Below are 21808 nucleotides of genomic sequence, written 5' to 3' on the forward strand. Positions count from 1 at the left end.
TAGGAAGCAAACTGAGAGGTCAATGGCAAAACTGACATTTGAAACTGAGCATGTCTGACTACAGAAGCCCACTCTTTGGATTGCCCTCTGAATTTTGAGTCCAAAAATAATGAATATAGATAGCCTTTTAAAAAAATCCCAAACCTCTCATGTGCTGTTGTTTGTTGGTATTTTTATTTTTAGTAGGTTTAGCAGATACCCATAAAGCCAGCTGACTTTTTCTTATTCCTATTCATTATCATCTGATTTTTGTGTTCTAGCAGGATGTTATTATTGGAGCTCTCAGAATTCCAGGTTAATGTTGAAAAATGTAGCAAATCTTCCTGAAATTGCAATGTTGAAAAATCTAAGATTTACTATTGCTGTATTTGCTTTTTGTAAAACATATTAAATACAAAATATCCAGTTTTGTGCCTGAAACTAATTGGCAGTGTCCCATTAAACCTTGTTAAAATTAACATCTATTAATTGGATTAGAAATTCAGTGAGAATGACAGCTGCTAGTGCCTTTTACAGTTACTTTGTTTCTCTATAATCCATATGGCAGAAATCACATAATGCTTTCTTCCTCATTGAAATGAACACTTGAGATAAAAAGGTTTGACACAGTGTGGTCCAGGGTACGTGCATTTGTTCTTTCTTTTTTTTAATTTCTTGTAAAAGCTGAACTATCTTTTTCTTCCTCTTCACAGGTTTTCACCAGCCATATTTTTATATCTGATTAGCATCGTTCCATCATTATGGCTTCTTGAAATGCACCATGAGACCCAGGTATGTCTTTTGAAAAGCAGGAAAGTGGAATATTCAGCAATAAACTACTTTCATATTAAAATCTTATTTGTGCCAGAAATGCACTTTTCTAAGGAACTGGAGTTATCAAGAATTGAATAAATAAGAGGCCATCAGCAAAAGGAAGTGAATCCACGATCTGCCAAAACCAATAAAAATATTATGTTCATTTAAGACTTAAGATTACATAATTAATTAACAATTTGTCTTAGAGATCTTGTTCTTAAGACTCTCCTCCAATATGCTAGAGTTTATTTACATGGTTGGAGTATGTGTAAAAATTTGGTTTTAATCCTTGCAGCTTCAATGAGTTTCTATATTGTGCTAAGAATGGGCAGGGCTCAATAATCTAGAATCTATCAAATGACATTTTCAGGAACAACGAAAACAAAGAGAAGCCCCATAATCTGTACTCTGCTACATAAATGCAATCAAACTTAGAGGGGCTATTTGAAATAGTCTGTCTGAAAATACAGGCTTTGCAGATTACAGGAGATTCACTTTTAGGGGTCCCATGAGCTGTCTTAATGAAAGAAGAATTTTACTCTAGAGCCCAGAAATAAGGATAAAGGAGGGGAGTCATGGGACCTAGCATTGGGAAAGGTGGGCTCTACGTATTAGGACCGCATTGACCTAGAAAACAAACAGTGGCTTCCAATAAGAGTCCCTAATCCAAATATATAGAGAGGTACTGATTTTTAAGTGAGTTGCTTCTTGCATGGGTAACCCTAGGTAGCAAGATCTAGGCTGGATTCTGCCATTTATTGTTGGGAATGCCTTGCACAAGACTGGGGAGGTCAGTTAGTAAAGTCCATCAAACTCCAGCCTGGATTTCACATCTTCAAGGTTCAGGTACAAGACTATGTTTTACAGATAAATCGTAGTTATGATATAATATTATCATATTACCTTCACTGATAAAATGCTTTAGGCAAGATCTGTGAGAATTTGCCCCATACAGATTTCTTTGCTACAATCGGTCATTTCATAGCAAAGTTAAGCCTCTCATACATGTTCCAGATATTCAAATCTTATCTGGAAAGTGCTCGCTCCAAATTTTAGGCACACAGAGGGGAATTTCGCTCTGTGCACTATTTTTGAAGAATTCCACAAGCACATACTAGTAATATAGGCTTGAAGGAAACATTTGTTGCCTTAAATGTCCTGTTTAAAAAATATTAGTCATAGGCTCTGTGTCTGTAGCGAAAGTATTTTTGTAGCAGCAGATTGGTTGGTTCAAGTTACATGGCTTTTAAGAACTGTACAATAAGGAGTCAGGGGACTGTTTCAATTTCTTTACTGCTTACTACTTTCAGGGGTATGGAAATCAGCTCTGGTTATTGGAACCATTTTTTTCCTTCCTATAGAATTCTGTGACATGGCTATCCTCCACAATAAAAATTCATTTCCCCAAATGCTTTTATAGTATAAATGTGTTGCACAGTTAATTGATATACAGGTCAAATCCCATTACAACAAATAGCATGCAACCAAAAGCTCTCTTTTTAATAAAAAAAGATTTTTGAGCCCCAGGCAGTGGCTCTCTAATTTTCATACTACAAAAGAAATTGGACCTTTAGTGGTAACGGTTTTTGACACTGAGAATTAAAATGAAAGCCCAGAGACTGAATTGGGCAGGGTGGGTAGAGATGGAAGCAGAAAAGGGTGAGAGAAAGAGAGGTAAAAAAGTATTGGAATTTTGTTTAAAGAGATAAGAAATGGCAGAATAAGGGGAGGTACAGCAAGTCTCTTAGTCCATTCATTTAGGAAATTTTGGTTGAGATAATAATCACTTTTCTTCATAGAGCCCCTTTGTTTCAAAGTATTTTCAGAAACATTTTCTCATTTTTGAGCCCAACAACTCCAGAAGTTAGTCATGGTTTACATATTTCTATTTTATAGAAGAGGACCTGGACACTCAGAAAGGTTAAGTAATTTTCTCAAAGCCACACAGCTAATCAACAACAGTTCTAGGGCTTAGAAGCTAAATCTTGACCTCTACTCTGTTAAACCACTCTGCCTTTCTCAGTCATGTGTTCTGTGTTTTAGAGGAGTTTGCATCAAAATCATCTGAATTTTTCATGACAGGAAGAGTAATTTAATTTCCTTTCACATTTTCCACTTACTCTACATCCCAAATGTTCTAATCTATGACTTGGCATTAGGAAAACATCCTGACCTATTTCATGAAGACATTTCTCCTAGATGATCAATTCGGTACCTGCATTCCTGGATCTGGCTTGCTCTACACGAATGGAAACAAAATGGTTATGATAACAGTTAGGACCTTAACTCTTAGTCAGGTCTGTTGATGAAGTGTCATAATTAAAGCAATGGAAACTTTCTGGTCTTGATGGTGTCACAGTCTGGTTTGGCCCAAAGGAATATTTTTGAAGCTAGTAAGTGTTTTTAAGACAGAGCCCATGGAAAGTGACTTGGTGGCACCCAGACCATCTACATGAACTCACCTATACAATTCTGAATGTAAATAATATTACCATAAAAACACCACCAGTCAGGTTAGGTTTTAGGAGTCAAACCAGTTGTTCTTCATGATCTTACTGCAGCTGCCACTTAAAGGAAAGTCTCATCAATTTATAATAAATAGAATTACAAGAGTGGAGAGGGACTCAGGTCATAATATCATAATGTGGACTACAAAGCTATTTGCTACCAAGTTAACTCATACTGCAGTGCAGATAACTTTTTTTTTTTAAATAACAAGATGTCTATGGATTTTTAGTGATAAGGATGTAAAAAACATATCCAGGTCACTGCTTTTAATAGACAATCTGCTTTCATGCCTGCAAACAAAGTGGTTGAAGTTTGTTTCCTATTGACCATTTGGTTCTTAGATAGGGTCACAAAACCATTCTGCAGTGAGGATTTGTTGCTTAGTTCAAAGATTCAATTTTTTATCTTTAGTATCTTTTCTTGGAGCCTTAGCTGTACCAAAAAAAATGTGTAAACAGCTATATTTTTGTTCTTAGAGATATGGCACATGGCCATTTTTCTTAATTATTCTTGTCATTTCACCCATGACACTAGTTATTTTGATGAAGGGCAGGAAAAAATAGCTTCTTGACAGACTTTTCTGTTTTTTCAAGTAGCTCATAGAATGACCGATGAAGTATCCAGAATAATTAAGAAAAATATACTTCTTACAGCTTTAGCACTGAAAAAAAAATAGTTTCTCTCTAAATCCAAATGTGTGATGTGTGGTGCTGGTGGTGGTGGAATGTGCGTGTGTGTTTTAAAAGTATGTTAGCCCTACAGATGTTTTAAAAAATCTTCATGCTTATTTTTTTTTTTTTACCCATTTGTGAAATAATCATTGGCTACAGTTACATTTTCAAGTGCCCTCCCTTTTCTCTTTTATATACTTTTTCCTTCTCTTTCTCTACCTCAGATTCCCAGCATCTGGCTGGATAAAAATCTTGCGCAGATCACTTGCAGAAATTTACATGCAAAATGAAGGAACAAGAGGGGAAAATATGTCATTTATTTTAGGCCTATTGTCAAATTTTCTATAGCTTAAAGTGATTTCTAAACTGACACTAAAATGTATATTTTGGTGGGAACATGTTAATTTATCTGGTTGTTACAGTGCTTAACAGGCAAGATTGAAAGCAATTGGATTATCTACTATAAAATGGTATTTTAGATAAAGAGGCTTTAGGACAAGAAATAAACTCTTAGTATGAATGCTCTGACCAGGATCATACATGTTTTAATGCTGTCATTGGTCGTTGGTTTGTTTTACAACTGTTTCGGGGTTCAAGAAAGGAGCCCCAGCTATCAATCCATAAATTCTACAGCTCTCCACAATGAACTCAGAGAGTCTACATCCTCATAGACTTGTGGAAAAATAAGATATGTATAGTTGACTCTCTTCTCTTATTAATTTAAAAGTGCTTTTCTATCTCAAGCCTATAATCTGATTTTTGGAAATGTTTATGCTTACTGTTGAAACTCCACATATCTGCTCATAATCTGTTAGCTACACTGAAGCCATGTTAAACTCTATTATGGTATTTTTTGACGTATTGCTTTTTTACAAAATTCCTAGTATTGCAGTAGCCAATCTGAAGGAATGTCACAGAATACCAGCAGCAAAGAAGACTTCAATCAAACTCTGATGTCACATGAACAAACCAACAGAGCAGATGATATCATTAAGACGGTGAGAGCTTTTCCTACCATACACTAAAGGATCTAGCAAAGCATCTTTTCACTGGGTGGGGAGAACATTCTGTACACCTTTCAGTTCATTCTTTCCTATGGAAATTTTCCAATTGTTTAATTTTTTGGCTCAAGAATTTGCAAAAAGTTATATTTTTATATTTATTAAACTTATTTTACATGCATAATAGGCATATGTATCTTATATATATTAATAGATATATTTAACTTGTAGCCCTAAGGAACTTTTAACACTTAGGTCAGATAATATATGCACAAAGCGAGATACATATATTTGTGAAGGAATGATTTAATTAAAAGATGGAGATCTGCCCTATATATTTTTTAGAGTGTTCATCTTAATAAAATAGGGAAGGTTTCCAGCCAAAATAGAATCGATTCTTTGTTCTTCACATGCCTGATATTTGGCAAACTAACCATGGCCTATTAGAAAATGGTACACAAGAGAGACTCAAGGCCAAGATGCCTACCACTGAACCGTGTTTCAACAATAAGATAGGCTATCGATTCTATGAGGTTTAACAGAAGTAGCCTTGGGTTCTAGTTCAAGCTCCAATCACCCTTTGAACAAATCACTTAATCTCTCTGTCTCTCAATTTATTATCTGACAATTGAAAATATTAATATTTACCCTGCTGGTCTGCTTTCTGTGAGAGTTAAATAAGATGTATGTAAAGTCTCCTAGAAGAAATATAAAGAAGTGTGCAAATGAAAGCTTACTGATCGTCTTGCATGGCTTCAATCATGTTGGCATCCTGCCTCGTCTTTTATCCGCCCTTCACTTTTATACTTGACATGAGCAAGTAATCAAGAGGCATAAATAGATTTTGCACAAACATAGTCAAGTCACTTGTATAAATCAGGAGGAATCACTATCCAATCCACTTGTGACCTATGCCCTTGTAGTCTTTAAAAGATCACAACCTATAAGGGCCAATAACATACTTTAAAACTTATTTAGAAGTTAAGTGGTCAAGAGACATCATCCAGAATACATGAATGGGAAGTAAATTTTTCTGAGTCCAAGAATAAGGGCAGAATAAAATTTAGATTCTAGCTTATGGGGCTTTGAATAATATGTTAAATATTCAGAATAAAAATAATTTTATAGTTATTCTCTTTCTTCACATTTAGGTAACGAATAAACATTTTATATATTTTCTTATTTGATATGGTAATATTTTAAAGCAATAAAAAACAAAAGAGAAGATTTGTACCACACTAAAATATTCCCAGATTAGTAAATTCAGACTTGAAGTCTCTGAAAGAAAAATATAGGAATTTTTGTGTTTTTAATATGGGATTTAAAAATTTTTGCTATGTGTTATACTTTGCTACAGAGTATAATAAATTGAGAATTGATCTTTAAAACATGGTAAAATTGGCTCTTTAAATATCATATGGCACAATCCCACTAGCAAATGTGAGATTTAAATTACTTCTAGTTATAAAGCTACTCCATTTTAAGGATCACGTTAGTTTTTTTTTTTTCAGTGTTCGGTTGAAAGCAGTTTTGCTTTCTTTAGTGAGTGAAGAATCATTTTCTGAAAATGACCTTCCATAAAAGCTAACTCTTGATTGAAAGCCACGGTAAGAAGGCCTCTCTCTCCAAGGTGGTAGCTCACACTCCTTTTGACTGCCTGACTTTTCTATTCAACAGGCCAGAGTTTTTGTAAATAACTTATCCACAGTATGTGAGAAAGTTTGGACTTTGGGCCTCCATCAGACGTTTTTGTTAATGTTAATAATTGGAAGATGGCTTCTACCCATCGGAGGCGGGATCACTCGGGACCAGCTCTCTCAGCTTCTCCTTCTGTTTGTGGGAACAGCTGCTGATATACTAGAGTTCACCAGTGATACCCTAGAAGAACAAAATGTGAGGTAAGCAGGCCCTGCAGTGGAAAGACCTTCCTTTCAAGGTCAGGCCCACACACCTATCTCTTTGTTCTATCATTTATATTCTGCATGAATAAGGATTTTCAGTATATCAAATGTCCAGTGGTAGAATCATAGAATTTGCTGCTCTTTACATACGTATTACATATCAGCCCAGTTTATAATTATATGTATAATTACATATATATAATACACACACACACACACACACACATATAAAGGAAGTTTCTGCTAGAGAAAAGGGGCAAATAATATTTCCCATGGGTAGGAATAGAAAAGCTCTGCATGTCTGCATGACCACAAGTTAGGTGGAGCCATGGATATCTGAAAACCTTCTGGAGGTTCAGTGACCATCCCTGGGTCCTCTTTCACATTCTCCAGTGTCCAGGAATGTAGCCAGTCATAAGACTCTCTTCTAGAGCAGAGCATAGCTGCAAGTCCAGGAAAGCCCCTAGCAGAGACCTGGAGAAATGTTTCCACTAGCCATTTGGGGAATTATATTCCGTGGTGTGAATGGCAAATTGGGCAGATTAGGTTTTATTTTACTAAATTTTATTTTTAGTCAGTTTTGTTCAAAGTGCCCAAAGGCTTTCTGGTGTAGATGCCTATAAATTAAAACTTATTGAGTTGGTACTTTTATTTTTTGCCACAAGCAAATAAGCTCAGAATCCATGATCACATCTGTTTGTGGAACTACTTTCTTACCTTTAGGGATTTAAGTCTCAGTGCCCGAATGTACTTTCAGCTTGGGTTGTTTTGCACTATGCTATAAAAATAAATTGCAATGAGGCTGGCTTTTAATGCTACAGTTTACTTTATGTTATGTTTCTCAAACAACGAAACATGAAGCTGAGCAAAATACACTAACTTACTCAGTAAACTTAATATCCCAATTATAGCACAAAGTATATCTGTAATCATCGGTTACCTTTACATGATAATTTTCAGTTTCATTTATGCTCATTTTTCTTATACCTTATTAAGTAGACATAGAATTTTAAAAAGAATTCAAAATAAGTTGATTCATTGTCCTCAAAATGTTGATTTTAGTTTTGTAGCTTTAATACCTTACATTTGGTCAGTGCTTTACATCGTATAACAAATGTTCAGAAGCTTTAGGACACTTATAGTATGATGAGGTTACAAGAAAAACACGAAGAAATCATGACCAAGCACATAAAAACAATAAATAACTATAGGCACAGTGATGGGGACATGAGAATATAAAGATGACTACACCTACATAGAAATAAACACATTCATGCTAAATATCTAGGGAGATGGGAGGGATATAGGACAAGAAATGAGGTATTCAGGAGGGATATATTTTGTGGGGCTGGTAATAAAAATGTGAGAAATGCCAAACTTGGCTATTTAATGGTATGCTTATTAGGTCCATCCACAAGTGACACCAAGGGGCATTTTATAGATCCGTGTTTGCCACTAGATGTTGAAATTAAATAAGTTAATGATTAAAATCTTAATTTCCCAGGGGAAAAAGAAAAAAAAAACCTTGAGAATCACGAGGTATTCATTCATTCACCAGCTATTGATCGATTATCTAGTATGTGCCAGGCAATGTGTTGGTGAGACACTGGGGAGCAAATGGTGAGCAAGTGATGAGAGAAAGGACACACAGTCCTGTCCCAGCCCAGGCAATTTCAATTCAGCAATTTCTTCTGCCACCTACAAATTAATCCAAATGTTTCATAAATCTTTTTTATTTTCTCATTTTAAAGTTGTATCATGTCCCAAGAATTGGATAAAATAAACTATGCCATGGTTTTTGTTTTTAAATTTCTTTTCAAGTTTCATGGTCTCAGACTGAAGTCATTTTATTTTTAACACAACTGTGCTGTGTCAGTGACCTTCTGTCATCTCTACTCCACTCCTGTATGTCTCTATCACTACTGAAAGACCCCAAAATCAAGGCCCAGAAAGAACCTCAAGTTTTTTCTCTCTCTTAAAACCCACCTCCCGAGCTCTGATTTGCTGTCTCAGGCCCCGTCTATACTGCAAGAATTGACACTGCAAATATCTGTCTTTTCAAAGATGACACAAACTCTCCTCACTTTTGGCCTCAAAAAAGACAATCAATCATGAAAAATGAATTTATTATACATGCAAAAGATGTTTACATGTAATAGCAAAAAGGGTTACTTCATTATAACCTATTTAGCATTACCTATTATCACCACATTTTATTTTCTATTTTATTTTATTCCATAATTTGGGCTGATAAATTTAGGAGAAACCCTGCAATGATGTCTACATCACAGGATGTTTACCCCTCTTTCTTGTATCCTGGCTAATACCTCAAAACCACTTTTTTTAACCTAAGTCAGTTTCCTTCCTTATGCCCACATTGAAGTTCATCTGCCTAATTCTTGTGAATTTACATGGACTCATGAGATGCTGTAAATTTGTCTTAAAACCTTGACCTTACACACCACAAAATTCAACTACTGTGATTCTGTGGTTCAATGATATTTAGTGAATTTATAGATTTGTGTAACTATCACCAGAATCCAGATTTCCAGGACTATTTGCAGTCAATTCTCACTCCCACTACCAACCCTCGGCAACCACTGATATGCCTTCTGTCTCTATAGATTTTCCTTTTCTAGAAATTTGTTTCTTCTGTGGCACATCTGCTAGCAACAAATTCTCCTAGTCATTCTCCAGAAATGTGTTTATTTTGCCATCATGTTTGAAAAATAGTTTTTTTATATATAGAATTCTTGGTTGACAGTTTTTACTTTAGCATTATATGTATATCATTTTACTATCTTCTGGCCTTCACTGTTTGTGATGAGATGTTAGCCATTGTTTTGTTGTTACCCTGTACACAATAAGTCATTTTTCTCTTGCTGTTTTCAAGACTTTTTTCTTTCCCTTTGACTTTCAGTAGTTTGACTGTGATGTGTCTAGCTGGGGATCTCTTTGTCTTTAATCTTACTAGGCTTTGTTGATCCTCTTGATCTGTAAATTAATGTTTTTCCTCAAATTTAAAAATTTTCAGCCATTATTTCTTCAACCATCTTTTCCACTCCATTCTCTCTTCCTCCTTCTGGGATTCCTATTACAAATACATATGCTTGTTTGTATTTCACAAATCCTGAGGCTCTGTTCATTTTTCTCCCATCTGTTTTACTCTATGTTCTTCAATTTAATCATTTCCATTGATCTATCTTGCAGGTCACTGATTTTTTTCTCCTACCATCTCAAATCCACATGTAGAGTCAAATTGTAGAGTCCACCTAGGGAATTTTTGATTTCAGTTCCCATAATTTCAACTCTAGAATTTTTATTTAATTCTTTTTCATAGTTTATATTTCTTTATTTAGATTATCTATTTGTTGAGTCATTGTCAGCATATTTTTCTTTAATTTATGGAACTTTTTTTTTTATTCTTTGAACATATTTATAATAGGTGCTTTGATGTCTTTGTCTGCTAAATCCAACATGTGGACCCTTTTAGAATCAGTTTCTATTGATTTTTGTTTTTCTGAGTATGGGTCACATATTCCTGTTTCTTTGCATATCTCATACTATTTTGTTGAAAACTGGACATTTGGATTATATTTTGTAGCAATATATTATCTCTGGCTTCCCCCCACCCTCCAGCTTCTTCTTGTTTTTGTTGTCTCAATAAATTGCCTGAACTTAATCTGAGTAATCTATCTCCCCTTGAATGGCGGCCGCTAATGTCTCTGCTCTGTTTTTTATTAATTTTTTATTCCTATTTTTGTTTTTAGCATGACTTGTGAGGGTCACACCTATAAGCGCATAGGTTATGATCACCCAATGATGTGGGCAGTGTTTGTGACCAAGCATTTTGAGCCTTTATGACTTTCACCCTCTGCTAATGGATCTGTGTATGGGTTGGATAGCGCATTCAAAGTTCATAAGGTTTTTATATACACGTTGGTTTTTAATTTCTACTTGGCTTTCTTGGGTCTTCCCTGCACATGCCTGGCATACATGGAGACCTCATCTAGCCCTTATAAGTCTCTCTTATTTTTGGAATCTCTCCATTAAATTTCAAGTTAGTCCCCCGCTCACCCCAACTGGGACTGCAACCTCAAAGTAGCAAAGCTGTGGGCTTTCCCATTCATTTCCGAATTTGTTCCTTTTCCTAACCACACCTCTAACCATGGGATTTCACACTCCACTGCAAATCAAGTAAGCACACTCTGGCCACAAGGGGCTTCTGTTTTCATTGCCAAGTCTTTCCTAGTAAAACTACTGCTCTGGCTGACCGAGATGGCCTTAACATTTTCCCCAGCTTGACTAAACTTTAGAAAGGTTTAATCCTGAGTATAGGCTTCTGATCTCCCTTTCCTTAGAATATTTACTTGAGAAAACTTGAAAGTGTAAATTCTTTTCTGCCCCTTTGAGATGTAAGTCTTCTCCCAGGCTCTTTCCAGTTTTACCACCCGAGAACGTCTTTCTCAAGGATCTAGGAGCCATCCCTTTGAAATGTGATCCTCAAGAAAGATGGCATCTCATCTCCCACTCTCTTTGAGAGGATAGGAGCCTAACTTAGAGCAGTGCCAATTAGCAAACACAGATGTCCTAATCACATTGACCAACCTCCCTCTTTAATGTCCTCCAATACTTTCCCAATAGCTCACCCCAGTGCTTAATTCTCCTGCCTTTTGTTTCAGTGGGGATGAATTCGATCTCTCTCACTTTTTGCAATAGTCTCTTTCTCCTATTGTAATAGTCTTGAATAAAGTCCTCCTTGCCTGTTTAGCTTTGTCTGGTGCAGTTTTTCTTCAACATAGCCAAACTGGATGGATATGAGAACAAACATCCCATGGGCAAGAATGTCTCAGACTCCCACTCTTCTTCACTGATGTTCTATCAGCTTTTCATGAATAAATGTTACTCAATTTGTTATTTGCCTTTGGTTGATTTCCAGAGACCTGAAGTAGTTGTTTTTGACAATTTTGTCCAGTGTTAACATATGTTTGCTGGGGAGAGGATTTGCTGACCTTTTCATTCTGCGACAATCACCCTCCAACATTTTAAGAAGTCTGAATTTCAATATCATTGCCAAGAAGAGTTGTGATTATTTATACCTTTGGAGATCACTCTTTGCAGTCTTTTTGTGAACATAGATCATTTATTAAAAAGAAAAAAAATATGTTCCCATAGCAGTACTGTTACTTCACTGTGAGCATTTGACCACAAAAAGTAGAATTTTCCTATGTTTACCCTGTGTTTTCTTTTTACTTAGCTCTTTTTGCTTGGTGAAACATTTCTTCCAGGCTAGATTAATACTTCCTTTTCTTTCTGTTTCTCAATCTCCTTTATTTTATTTTTATTTTTTTTTTTGCTGAGGAAGATTCACCCTGAGCTAACTTCTGTGCCAGTCTTCCTCTGTTTCGTATGTGGGTTGCCCCCACAGCATGGCCACTGATGAGTCGTGTAGGTCCGCGCCTGAGAACTGAACCCGGGCTACTGAAGCAGAGCACACTGAACTTAACCACTAGGCCACTGGGCTGGCCCCTCACTCTCCTTTATTTTTTTCCCTTCTCTGAAGAGATTTGTTGGATGCTCTTTTAAAAGCTAGATGAATTCCTTCCATTGATTATCTCTTATCTACAGGAATATTTACACTTCCAAAAAGAAATAGTTAAGCAAATTAGTGATGTATGACTTTATTTTTAATTTTCACCCAACAGATTTGAGCTACCAAATGCCAGTCTTTTATCCTCCCAGTTTTTCAAGTAGAGAAGTGATACTCACATCTATAATTATTCTTCTCAAGATCTTTTGTCTTTTTATGAATAGGGTCCATTGTCTGCTTATATGCTTCTCAGTTGACATTTATGAAGACAGATTCCACGTGAGAAAATAGGGAGAGACAATTGGGGGAGACAGTTACACAATGGAGACAATGTTGCATAAATTCACTCCAAAATTCCTTCACAAATTTTGAGTGTTCGCCATTTAAGCTCAGTGATTTATTTACATTCTAACGTTTAACTTTCTTGAGTAACTTTTACCATCTGATTTAATAATACAAATTTGTCTGCTTCCAAATTCTTCTGGCCAGCTTGTCCAAAGTTATTTTTGACAACTTTACTAATATGTTTCTCAACACCCACATTCTCCCATATTTTGTATGTGCCCAGATAATACTTGGATGCAAAAGACATAGATTCATTATTGTAGGGTAGGAATTTGGCTTATTTAGGGCTAGGGTTAGTTTATTATCTATCCCTATTTTACACAATGATGAAATTAAAACACAAGGAGTTTAAGAAGTATGTTCATATAATAATAATAAAAATACTACTACTATTACTACTACTACTACTAGATAATGTTTATTTGTCACTTGCTGTGTTCCAAGCACTGTTCTAAGGGTTTTAATTGTGATAATTTGTTTAGTCTTTACAATAACACTATGAGGTAGATACTATCATTATCACCATTTTATAAGCTGAACAGTGGCAGGCAAGAGAAGTTGAGAAAGTCTCAAGGTTATGTGGTAATAACAATAATAACTAACGTTTAGTGAACTACCATACTTAGTCTGTATCAAATGCCTTTCTAAGAGCTTTGTATGTTTCACATATTTAAACGACATACTGAATAAAATTATCATATAAAATCCAACAGTTATTATTATCGTCATCTTCATATTGAAGATGGAGAAACTAAAGCATGTAGATGTTAAATTACTTATTCATATTCGTCTAGCTAGCAAAGGATCAATTTGGGATTGGAGGCCCACATCCTATCTCTCTGGAGAGGACTGGAGCTGGTATTTGAACTCCAGTAACCTAGCATCAGAACTCATGCTTTACTTCTGCTTTCTGCTGCCTTGCAGACAAATTGCACATGAGTTTTTGGTAGAATTATTGAAGTTTGAGATGAGAAGAAACTTCAAAAGTGACCATCTATTGAAAAATCTATTTTACATCTGTTGCAAAATCCTCTCCAAAATTTTCTTACCCAGTTTTTGTCCAGATTTTCTTTGAAAATTTTCACTAATAGAGAATATACTAACCCCGGGGGCAACTCATTCTATTTTGAGTTCATATTATTAGAAAGTACTTTCCTCTATTGTGATGAAATTTGGATTCTTATAGGTGCCACTAAAATCCTTTGAACCTGAATTGGCCCTCTGAAGTCACGAGAAATAAGTTTAATTCCTTTTCCACATGATAGCTCTTTAAATGTATGAAATCAAAATTTTAAGGAATCTTCTCTAGTTTTCAGTTTCTTGAACTATCTCACATAGAATGTGGCTCTGAGTTCTTCCACCATCCTAGTCTCTCTCCTTTGGACCAAAAACTTTATAAATGTTTCTCCTAAAACGTGAAGCACAACACATAATATTTCAGATATATTCTGAAGATCATAGAATAGAGCAGGGCTAAAACTTTACATTTCCTTCATGGAAATAGTATAGTGTAATGGTTAAAAATGTGGATGCTGTAATCAGCTATCTAGTTTTGATTTCTGCTCCCAACACATAACCACATTGCTGGGGACAAGTTTCTTCCTCTCTAAGCCTCAGTTTCCACACTGGCCAAATAGGAATAACTGTACCTACTTGGTAGAGTTGGTATGAGGATTAAGCATGATTATAGAGTTCAACACTTAGAAAACTGCCTGGCACATAGTACGAACTCAGAAATTGTAGGTAAAATTATTTAAAAAATCAGGCACTTATTTAAGGTCTACTATATATAGACATTGACATTGCAATGAGGGAAAAGTTACAGACTGCATTCCCTAGGCATTTCCACTTAAAATTCTAGACTTTATACTTCTTGTGATGCAACTTATGATTGCATTTTATTTTGGAAAATCATAAATCATGTCACATTGTGGACTCATAATGAGATAATAGTAAGGGAAAATCCTTGAGCCTTTTTTATGGCTGCTGCTATGAAATGCTACCTCTGCTATCCTATTCTAGGTCCTCCAGTTACATCCTGTCAAGATCTTTTGGGATCTTGATTGTGTCTTCGGGGGTATTGGTTTCCTAGCTAAGCTCCATGTCATATGTACATATGAGAAGCCTTCCGTCAGTGTCGGCAACCAAGTCATTGATGAAATGTGAAGTAGAACAGAATCAAAGTCAGAGCCTGAAGCAACCCATTAGAGAGCTCCCTTTGGGGAGTCATTTACGCAGTGAGGAATTCATCTAACAGTACTCACACCCAGAACATTTCTTAATCTTGTTAATAAGAACACCATGGGAGGCTTTTTCATAAGCCTTGTTTAAATCCAGATGTCTATTATTAATTATATATCATTACCTGCTTGGTAATCCTAACTCTATTTAAAACAAGAGAGAGAGAAAATAATCTTGAATGCAAGATTGTTCTTAGGGAACTTCTGCTGATTCCTAGTAATTACTGTCGTCTTCTATAACGGCTCTCAGAAATCTTTTAAATAATAATTTATATAATCTAACTAGGGATTAATAGTAAATGTGCCTTTTGTAGTTTAAGATATATTTCTGCTTCATTTTGAAAGTTAAGACTTCATTTTTTTCGTTGCCAACCTTGTCTCCACCATTAACTGCCAAGACAGATGATGATGGCTTCGAAATCTCATTTACAAATTCTCTTAGAGTTTTGAGATCAGTTTTTTCAGGGCCCCAACACTTGAAGCACTTAAAGATATCCCTTACAATCACCTCATTTGGTTTGGTTTCAATTACTCTTCCCTGATGCTTTTCTATTCCTTTCCAATCTGAAAATCTCCCTTGACAGAGAAGTTGGCAACAAAACCTATTATTACACCACTAACCTCAAATTGATAACTTCCTTTATATTTTGCTAAAAAAATAAAGTTACTTTGATACTTCTTTAATATCCTGTGTATTTTTGTAACTTATATTCTTTCTGACTTTAGTCTTTGAGACCATTCTCCTGGGTCTATGACATTTGTATATTTGCCAAGTATGGGTCCTTCTTTTGTACATTCACCAGTTCCTTCCACAAATATTTGTGGAGTGCCAGGCACTGTTCTAGGCACAGGGGATACAGTGGTGAATGAAACAGACATATTCCTTGCCTGACATTCTAGTTTCTGGTATAAATCTGTTTTTTGCCTTTATCTCCCCACTTTTGTTCCAATCGAGGATAGCTTTCTTTTACATGCCGAGCTTTTAATTTTTGAGCATCATCTAGCCCTTATGAGATGTCTTTTTAACGTCTCGGGATCTTTGAACAACTTTCACTTTTTTCTCCTTGAATTTTCTTGAAATTAGCCCTCTGAATGTCCAGGTCAATGTCTAACTTATTTCCTAGCATTTCTCTCCTACAATGTTACCACGATTTTATAAGACTAAAAACAGCAATATTGGCTTTGCTATAATTCACACGGATATTGGCACATGTCAGGTTGGATTTTAAGGCTCAGATTTTTTGTTTTTTTACTTCTTTTTCATTTTTGCATTATAATCATGCATGGATTTTTCATGGATTTCTTATATCACCAAGATATCTTGACAACTCTCAAGAGGTTTATTAGGGTATACTCAAATATGAGCAAAAAGAGAAAAGATTTCTCTTTTCTGCATGTGATCATATTTTTTATTACTAAGTTAAAATTTTGTCTGCAATCTAGGAATAGCCCTTCACTGGTCTATGCCATCCTTATTATTTGGACCTGGAGCATGCTGCAGTTTCCACTTGACCTGGCAGGTAAGTGTGTTGACGTTTGCTCAAAGAAACAGAAAATTACAGATCTTGATTATAAACTGTACTAAAGTTAAGGAGGCATTTGAGAGGATTACCATTTTCATTGTTTTGAATTCTCGGTGTTAGCTCCAGTTCAGCTTAGAAGAAAAGTAGATTGAGACTGGAGAAAGCCACAAGCAGATCTACTCCAGTACATGGTGAGCCTGAGATAGTTGGGTGGATAAGAGCACAGCTGCACGTTCACATTATTCAATGATTCCATCACTTATGAGTTGTAAAACCTCCTGCAAATTGGATAACTCATCTGCACCTCAGTTTTTCATCCATGAAATGAGATTGGTAATCATAGTAGCTAGGGTAGAGGGCTCTGGTGATGACCAGATAAGATACAGTTTGTAGAGTACTCAGCACAGTCGCTGGCATATGAATGTTATCTCCTGATATTTTTAAGAAGTCATTTTCATTTCTTTGTCAAACCCAAGTATTAGAACATCAGAGGGAGTACGAGCAGTTTCAGGGCCACACGGAAAATTAACGTTTTCCTCAGTAGTGGCACTTGGAATCCTGGTGGTCTTACTTAAAGACATAAAGCCCTAAGACTTTGCAAGAAGTAAACTGTGTTCCAGGAATTTCATACTAGTGATGATCTGGAGCTGCATTGTCCAACATGGTACCTACTGGCCACATGTGGCTATTTAAATTTAAATTCATAGAAATTAAATGAAATTAGAAGCTCGTTTCCTCAGTCGCATTAGCCACATTTCAAGTGCTCAATTGCCACATATGGCTACCATATTAGACGGCACAGATATAGAACATTTGTATCACCAAAGAGGATTCTGTTGGATGGGATTGATCTGGAGTCATCATATAACTTCTAGATACCCTGGAACTTTGATTTGGCAGTTCTCCTGGATGCCACTTTACTCTGAAGAAATTCTAGGATTTAATAATTACATTTTCCTTAAGTCTGGCTTCTTTTTTATGGCACCCTACCTGATGGCCTCAGGATTAGAATTAATCTTAGGATAGGGATATTTAATTTTTTCTGCATCTTTTTTGGCTGACTTTGATAGGCCCAGAAGTTTCAGAGGCCATTTTAGACCTTAGCATCCACTTTCTGAAAGAAAATTGTCACCAGAAGAGATTGAAAGAGTGGCTGTGGCTTTTTTAGAAATACCAAAAACCTAATTACTAGTTAATAATTATGAACAAATGTCTGCCAATAACACACATGCGTGCACACACACACACACACACAGATTTTGTCATAATATGCCCTAGAGGGTACTCTACACCCATTGATCAGCTGATGTCTTCTGACAGAATATTAGGCACCACCACTTCAGATGTCAAATAATAGTGTTAAGAGATCCCCTGGGAGTTATTTCCTGACCCTCACGTCTTAGGAAAGGCTATTATTGATCTTATGTTGGTTTTTCTTTTGTCATTCGCTCTGCTGGTCCTCACCCTTCCATTTCTTGTGGTTTATAGCCTTGCTAAGAAAAATTTTATTTAAGAAAGAAATTCTGTAAACTTTTGGGGTGATAATATTATGCAGCTGTTTGTAAAACAAAGACCAAATGTTATTTCTGACTAAATCACTATTGTATTTTCCAACAAATAGTACATTATGTTCACCCATTTCAAAGCAGCTTCATAATATTTGCAGGCTCCAGTAGATGAAGGCATTCTTTGTTTGAAAATTCCAAATGGAAGTCTTCATTATTATTAAAAGGATTATTTTCTGCCCTTGACCTTGAATTAAGTTGACATTTTAGAAATTAAAACAAAAAGGTTCATCTGTTCATTTAACTGGAAAGTCAGTAATTATATCCAGTCTTCCTTGTAAACTGTGAAACAAAACCATAAGGAATTAGAAAAAACAAAATAACAATGGCATTTATTGGGGCCTTTCTCCCCCACCATTAGAAAAATACGTTTAACATGAATTAAGTTCAAATTTGAATATAAGCACTTGAGTTTTCACAACACAGTTTTCACATGTGGCCCAGTGAGTCAACCAGTAAATAGGAAAATCCCAAAGAGAGGATCCAGAAGGATCTGGGCCACGTATACTCTGTCCCGTCTCCCACAATTAGCAGTCAAGTAAGTCATTCATTATTCCAAGGGAAAGATAGAGTGAGAGAGCAGAGAGGAGCCAGGGGTCTGACTCTAACAGAAACTAAAAGAGTCAGTGAACATGCGCCTCCTGTTTCCTCACAGATACCATTGTTTTGCCAGTTTTCAAAGGAGGAAACCGAAGCCCAGGCAGGTTAAGCAAGCTGGCCAGCATCTTGCTGCTGGAAGATGAGGGAGCCAGGAGAGGCAGCGAGGCTCCTTGACTTGAAGCCTAGTGCACCCTGCTATGCTACCTCGCATCACTGCAGACCCCAAGGGCAGACATGGTAGTTTCTTTTATTCTTTGTTTTCTCGAGCTTAGTTAATTGTGCTTTCCCCCTCGGAGGACTAGAAGGTGATCTAAATTTTTGGACGTTGATGTACATATGAGGACTGGCTTTCTTTGGTGTGTTTTATTGGAATTATAACTGATTACCAATTTTGAATATAAAATGACCGACGATGTTAAATGGTTAAGCATGGTTAAGGATGATGTGAAATGTTAAGGGTGACTTCACTTGTTCCACCCAGAATTAAATTACAGAATCACTCCCAGTCGTTGACTAGCATGGCGCCCATTGTTGAGGGCTTGTCCTCATTTCATTCTGTCTTACTTTTCCACATTTCAGAGAGATATATTAACTGGTCTTTCTTGTGTTTTCAGTCAAGTACGTCATGTGCCCCTTGTCTGTGACATCGAGGGGGTTCCCCAGCCTGTTCTTTTGCCAATACAGTGCCGATCTCTGGAACATTGGAATCAGCATCTTCATACAAGATGGTCCCTTCCTTGTCGTGCGTCTCATACTGATGACCTATTTCAAAGTGATAAACCAGATGCTGGTGTTCTTCGCTGCGAAAAATTTCCTTGTGGTGGTGTTACAGCTCTACCGCTTGGTGGTGCTGGCATTGGCTGTCCGTACTTCCTTCCGAAATCAGCGAGGAGGCCTGAAAGAACAGCACAGCTGCCTAGGTGGCCCAGCTGCGAGTGGGGCATCTCCTGGGGACTGGGATGGTGGTTCTAAGGAGGGCTTGGCTATTCCTTTGCAGGCCTTGCCAGACACCTCAGATGACTCTCACCTCACACCATAGTTATTTATTGACAGCAGCATGCAACTAGAACATTCGACTTTCTGGTTCTTCTTACAGACAGAATCTCCCTCTCTCCCTCTCTTTTTTTTTTTCACCTTGGCATATAATAATTTTCAAAAGAACAACATAAAAAGTGATCTTAAACCAAAGCTTAGGAATTTTCTTTTTCAGCTGAAAGGAAAGAACTTTGATTAGCGGCTCTGGCAACAACTTCTGTGTGATGGTATCAGATGTTACAGTTGTTCAACGACTAAGTGATTTGTTTGTCTTGAACTGTTTGAAAAGCTATGGACAGGGTTACAGTGACATGCCCTCAAAAGATTTAGTGCAGACAAACTGTCGCGGCTGTTACCTGAAAATAGAGAAGCTTTGAACTTCGGCTCTATTGTCAGACTATCTCATCTGATCTTTTCTGCAATGTCCCTCTGACATCAAAAAATGTACATTCAGTGAATGCAGAACAAATGAAGGGAAAAGTGCCTTTAAAATTACCTCACTGTGGGCTGGAAGCAGTGAAAATCTCTGCTTAGCTTCCATAGCATCGAGAGCCTTCTTCATCGCTGCACAGACCTTCCCAGGAAAATCATTTTTCTGGGCTGATGTGGTATTCTGTCATGGCGCATATGCTCTTGCAGAAATTTTATTGCTTTTGGCTTGGGCATTGCAAAATTCACAGCAAGCCATTTCGGTTACAGATCTACTGGTTGCGAGGCAGGAAATACTGGTAATGCTAGCAAAGTCACAATTTCCACCTAGAACATGATTTGCGGTATTCGTCAGTATTTTTCTCAACTCCACTTTACCGTCTTCTATATTGCCAAGTCGAATTATGTGGGTTGATGTAAGGAAGCACCGAAGCAGTGAAAAAAGGTGTTTCAGGCCCTTTAAGTGTTACCATAGTTTCTGGGGTCTGCCAGCAGTCGCTGGAACTCCTCTGAACTGCCACTACTGGAGACAGCCTGTGGTCTCAGGGAAGACGTTGGTAATGGAGGCTCGCATCAGCCCTGTCCACGGCCAACAGCCCTTGATTAGTGACGGGGGTCAGAATATGCCCCTGCATTGTGGAAGTCAGGAAATTGGCTTTTCTTCCCTGCATTAAGATTTCATTTCCCCAGTATTGAAATAGCCATACTTTTCTTTTGTACTTTCCAGACGGAGGTGATTCAGAACCTTTTAAAATGATTTTTGCTTTTAAAGATACAATGTGAAAATTTCCCTGGCTATCTAGCAGTAATTATATGAGGCAAACAGTTCCAAAACTGTTCTTTTGGGATTCAAAGCATATTTCCTCGTTATTATTATGCTCAGGAATTCAAAGGGACATTAAAGGTAAGGCAGGGTATGACCTTACATTGGGTGTGACCTATTGACAACCAACTGGAACAATTTTATCTATAAATCTGTGTGAAAAGATATCTGTTCAAAACATGTGATAAAAAGTTTCATAGGCAAATTCTGTTTTTATACAGAGAAATTAATATTTTCCAACTAATGGCTTCTTCAGTGCCTGATATTATATGTTTCTATTTCTTTCTTTTCTTCCTCGTGTTTCTAATTTTAACAATATGATGATAAAATTACACATGAAACTAATGGAATACATTTATAATTTGCCATAATAATTTTATGAAAGTTAAGATGAGAACATTATATTTATATAAAGTAAAGAACTTGACAACTTTTAAGAGCTTGTTATTTAAAACGCTTAGCAATTGAAAGCAAAATAATAACTGCTATTTATAAAACCGCCTCAGCAGAATCTGTTTTTATGTTGACTGTTCTCCGTTGACTGTTTTCCCCCACAACATGTATGTGCTGCTTATTATTACAGATTTGCTCATGGCATACTTTTAATGTTTTAATTTTTTTCTTCCAGGAAAACAAACATTGAGCCTCTAAAAATAGAGAAAGTATAAAGTAGTACGGCTGTTGCAAGGATATTTTTAAAGGCTTTCAAATCTGAGACTTGGCTTGGCTTCGGGAATGAGTTTCTAGCGTTTAAGTATTTTGTAATTAGCACTCCTCCTCCT

General features: G+C 36.5%; 1 protein-coding gene across 1 annotated transcript in view; it reads left to right on the plus strand.

Annotated features, from left to right (window-relative positions):
- The window catches only part of TMEM26 (transmembrane protein 26), a 36833-nt gene extending 15446 nt beyond the window's left edge, over positions 1–21387 (plus strand). Inside the window, exons 2-6 of the mRNA XM_058543378.1 lie at positions 693–771; positions 4859–4972; positions 6653–6873; positions 16495–16571; positions 19354–21387. Coding sequence (XP_058399361.1) covers positions 693–771; positions 4859–4972; positions 6653–6873; positions 16495–16571; positions 19354–19778 — 916 coding nt within the window. The 3' untranslated portion in view covers positions 19779–21387. The remainder of the gene's footprint in view (positions 1–692; positions 772–4858; positions 4973–6652; positions 6874–16494; positions 16572–19353) is intronic.
- The last annotated feature ends 421 nt before the right edge of the window (positions 21388–21808 follow it).

This window comes from Diceros bicornis, chromosome 6 (genome assembly GCF_020826845.1).
Source record: "Diceros bicornis minor isolate mBicDic1 chromosome 6, mDicBic1.mat.cur, whole genome shotgun sequence".
Taxonomy (NCBI): Eukaryota; Metazoa; Chordata; class Mammalia; order Perissodactyla; family Rhinocerotidae; genus Diceros; species Diceros bicornis.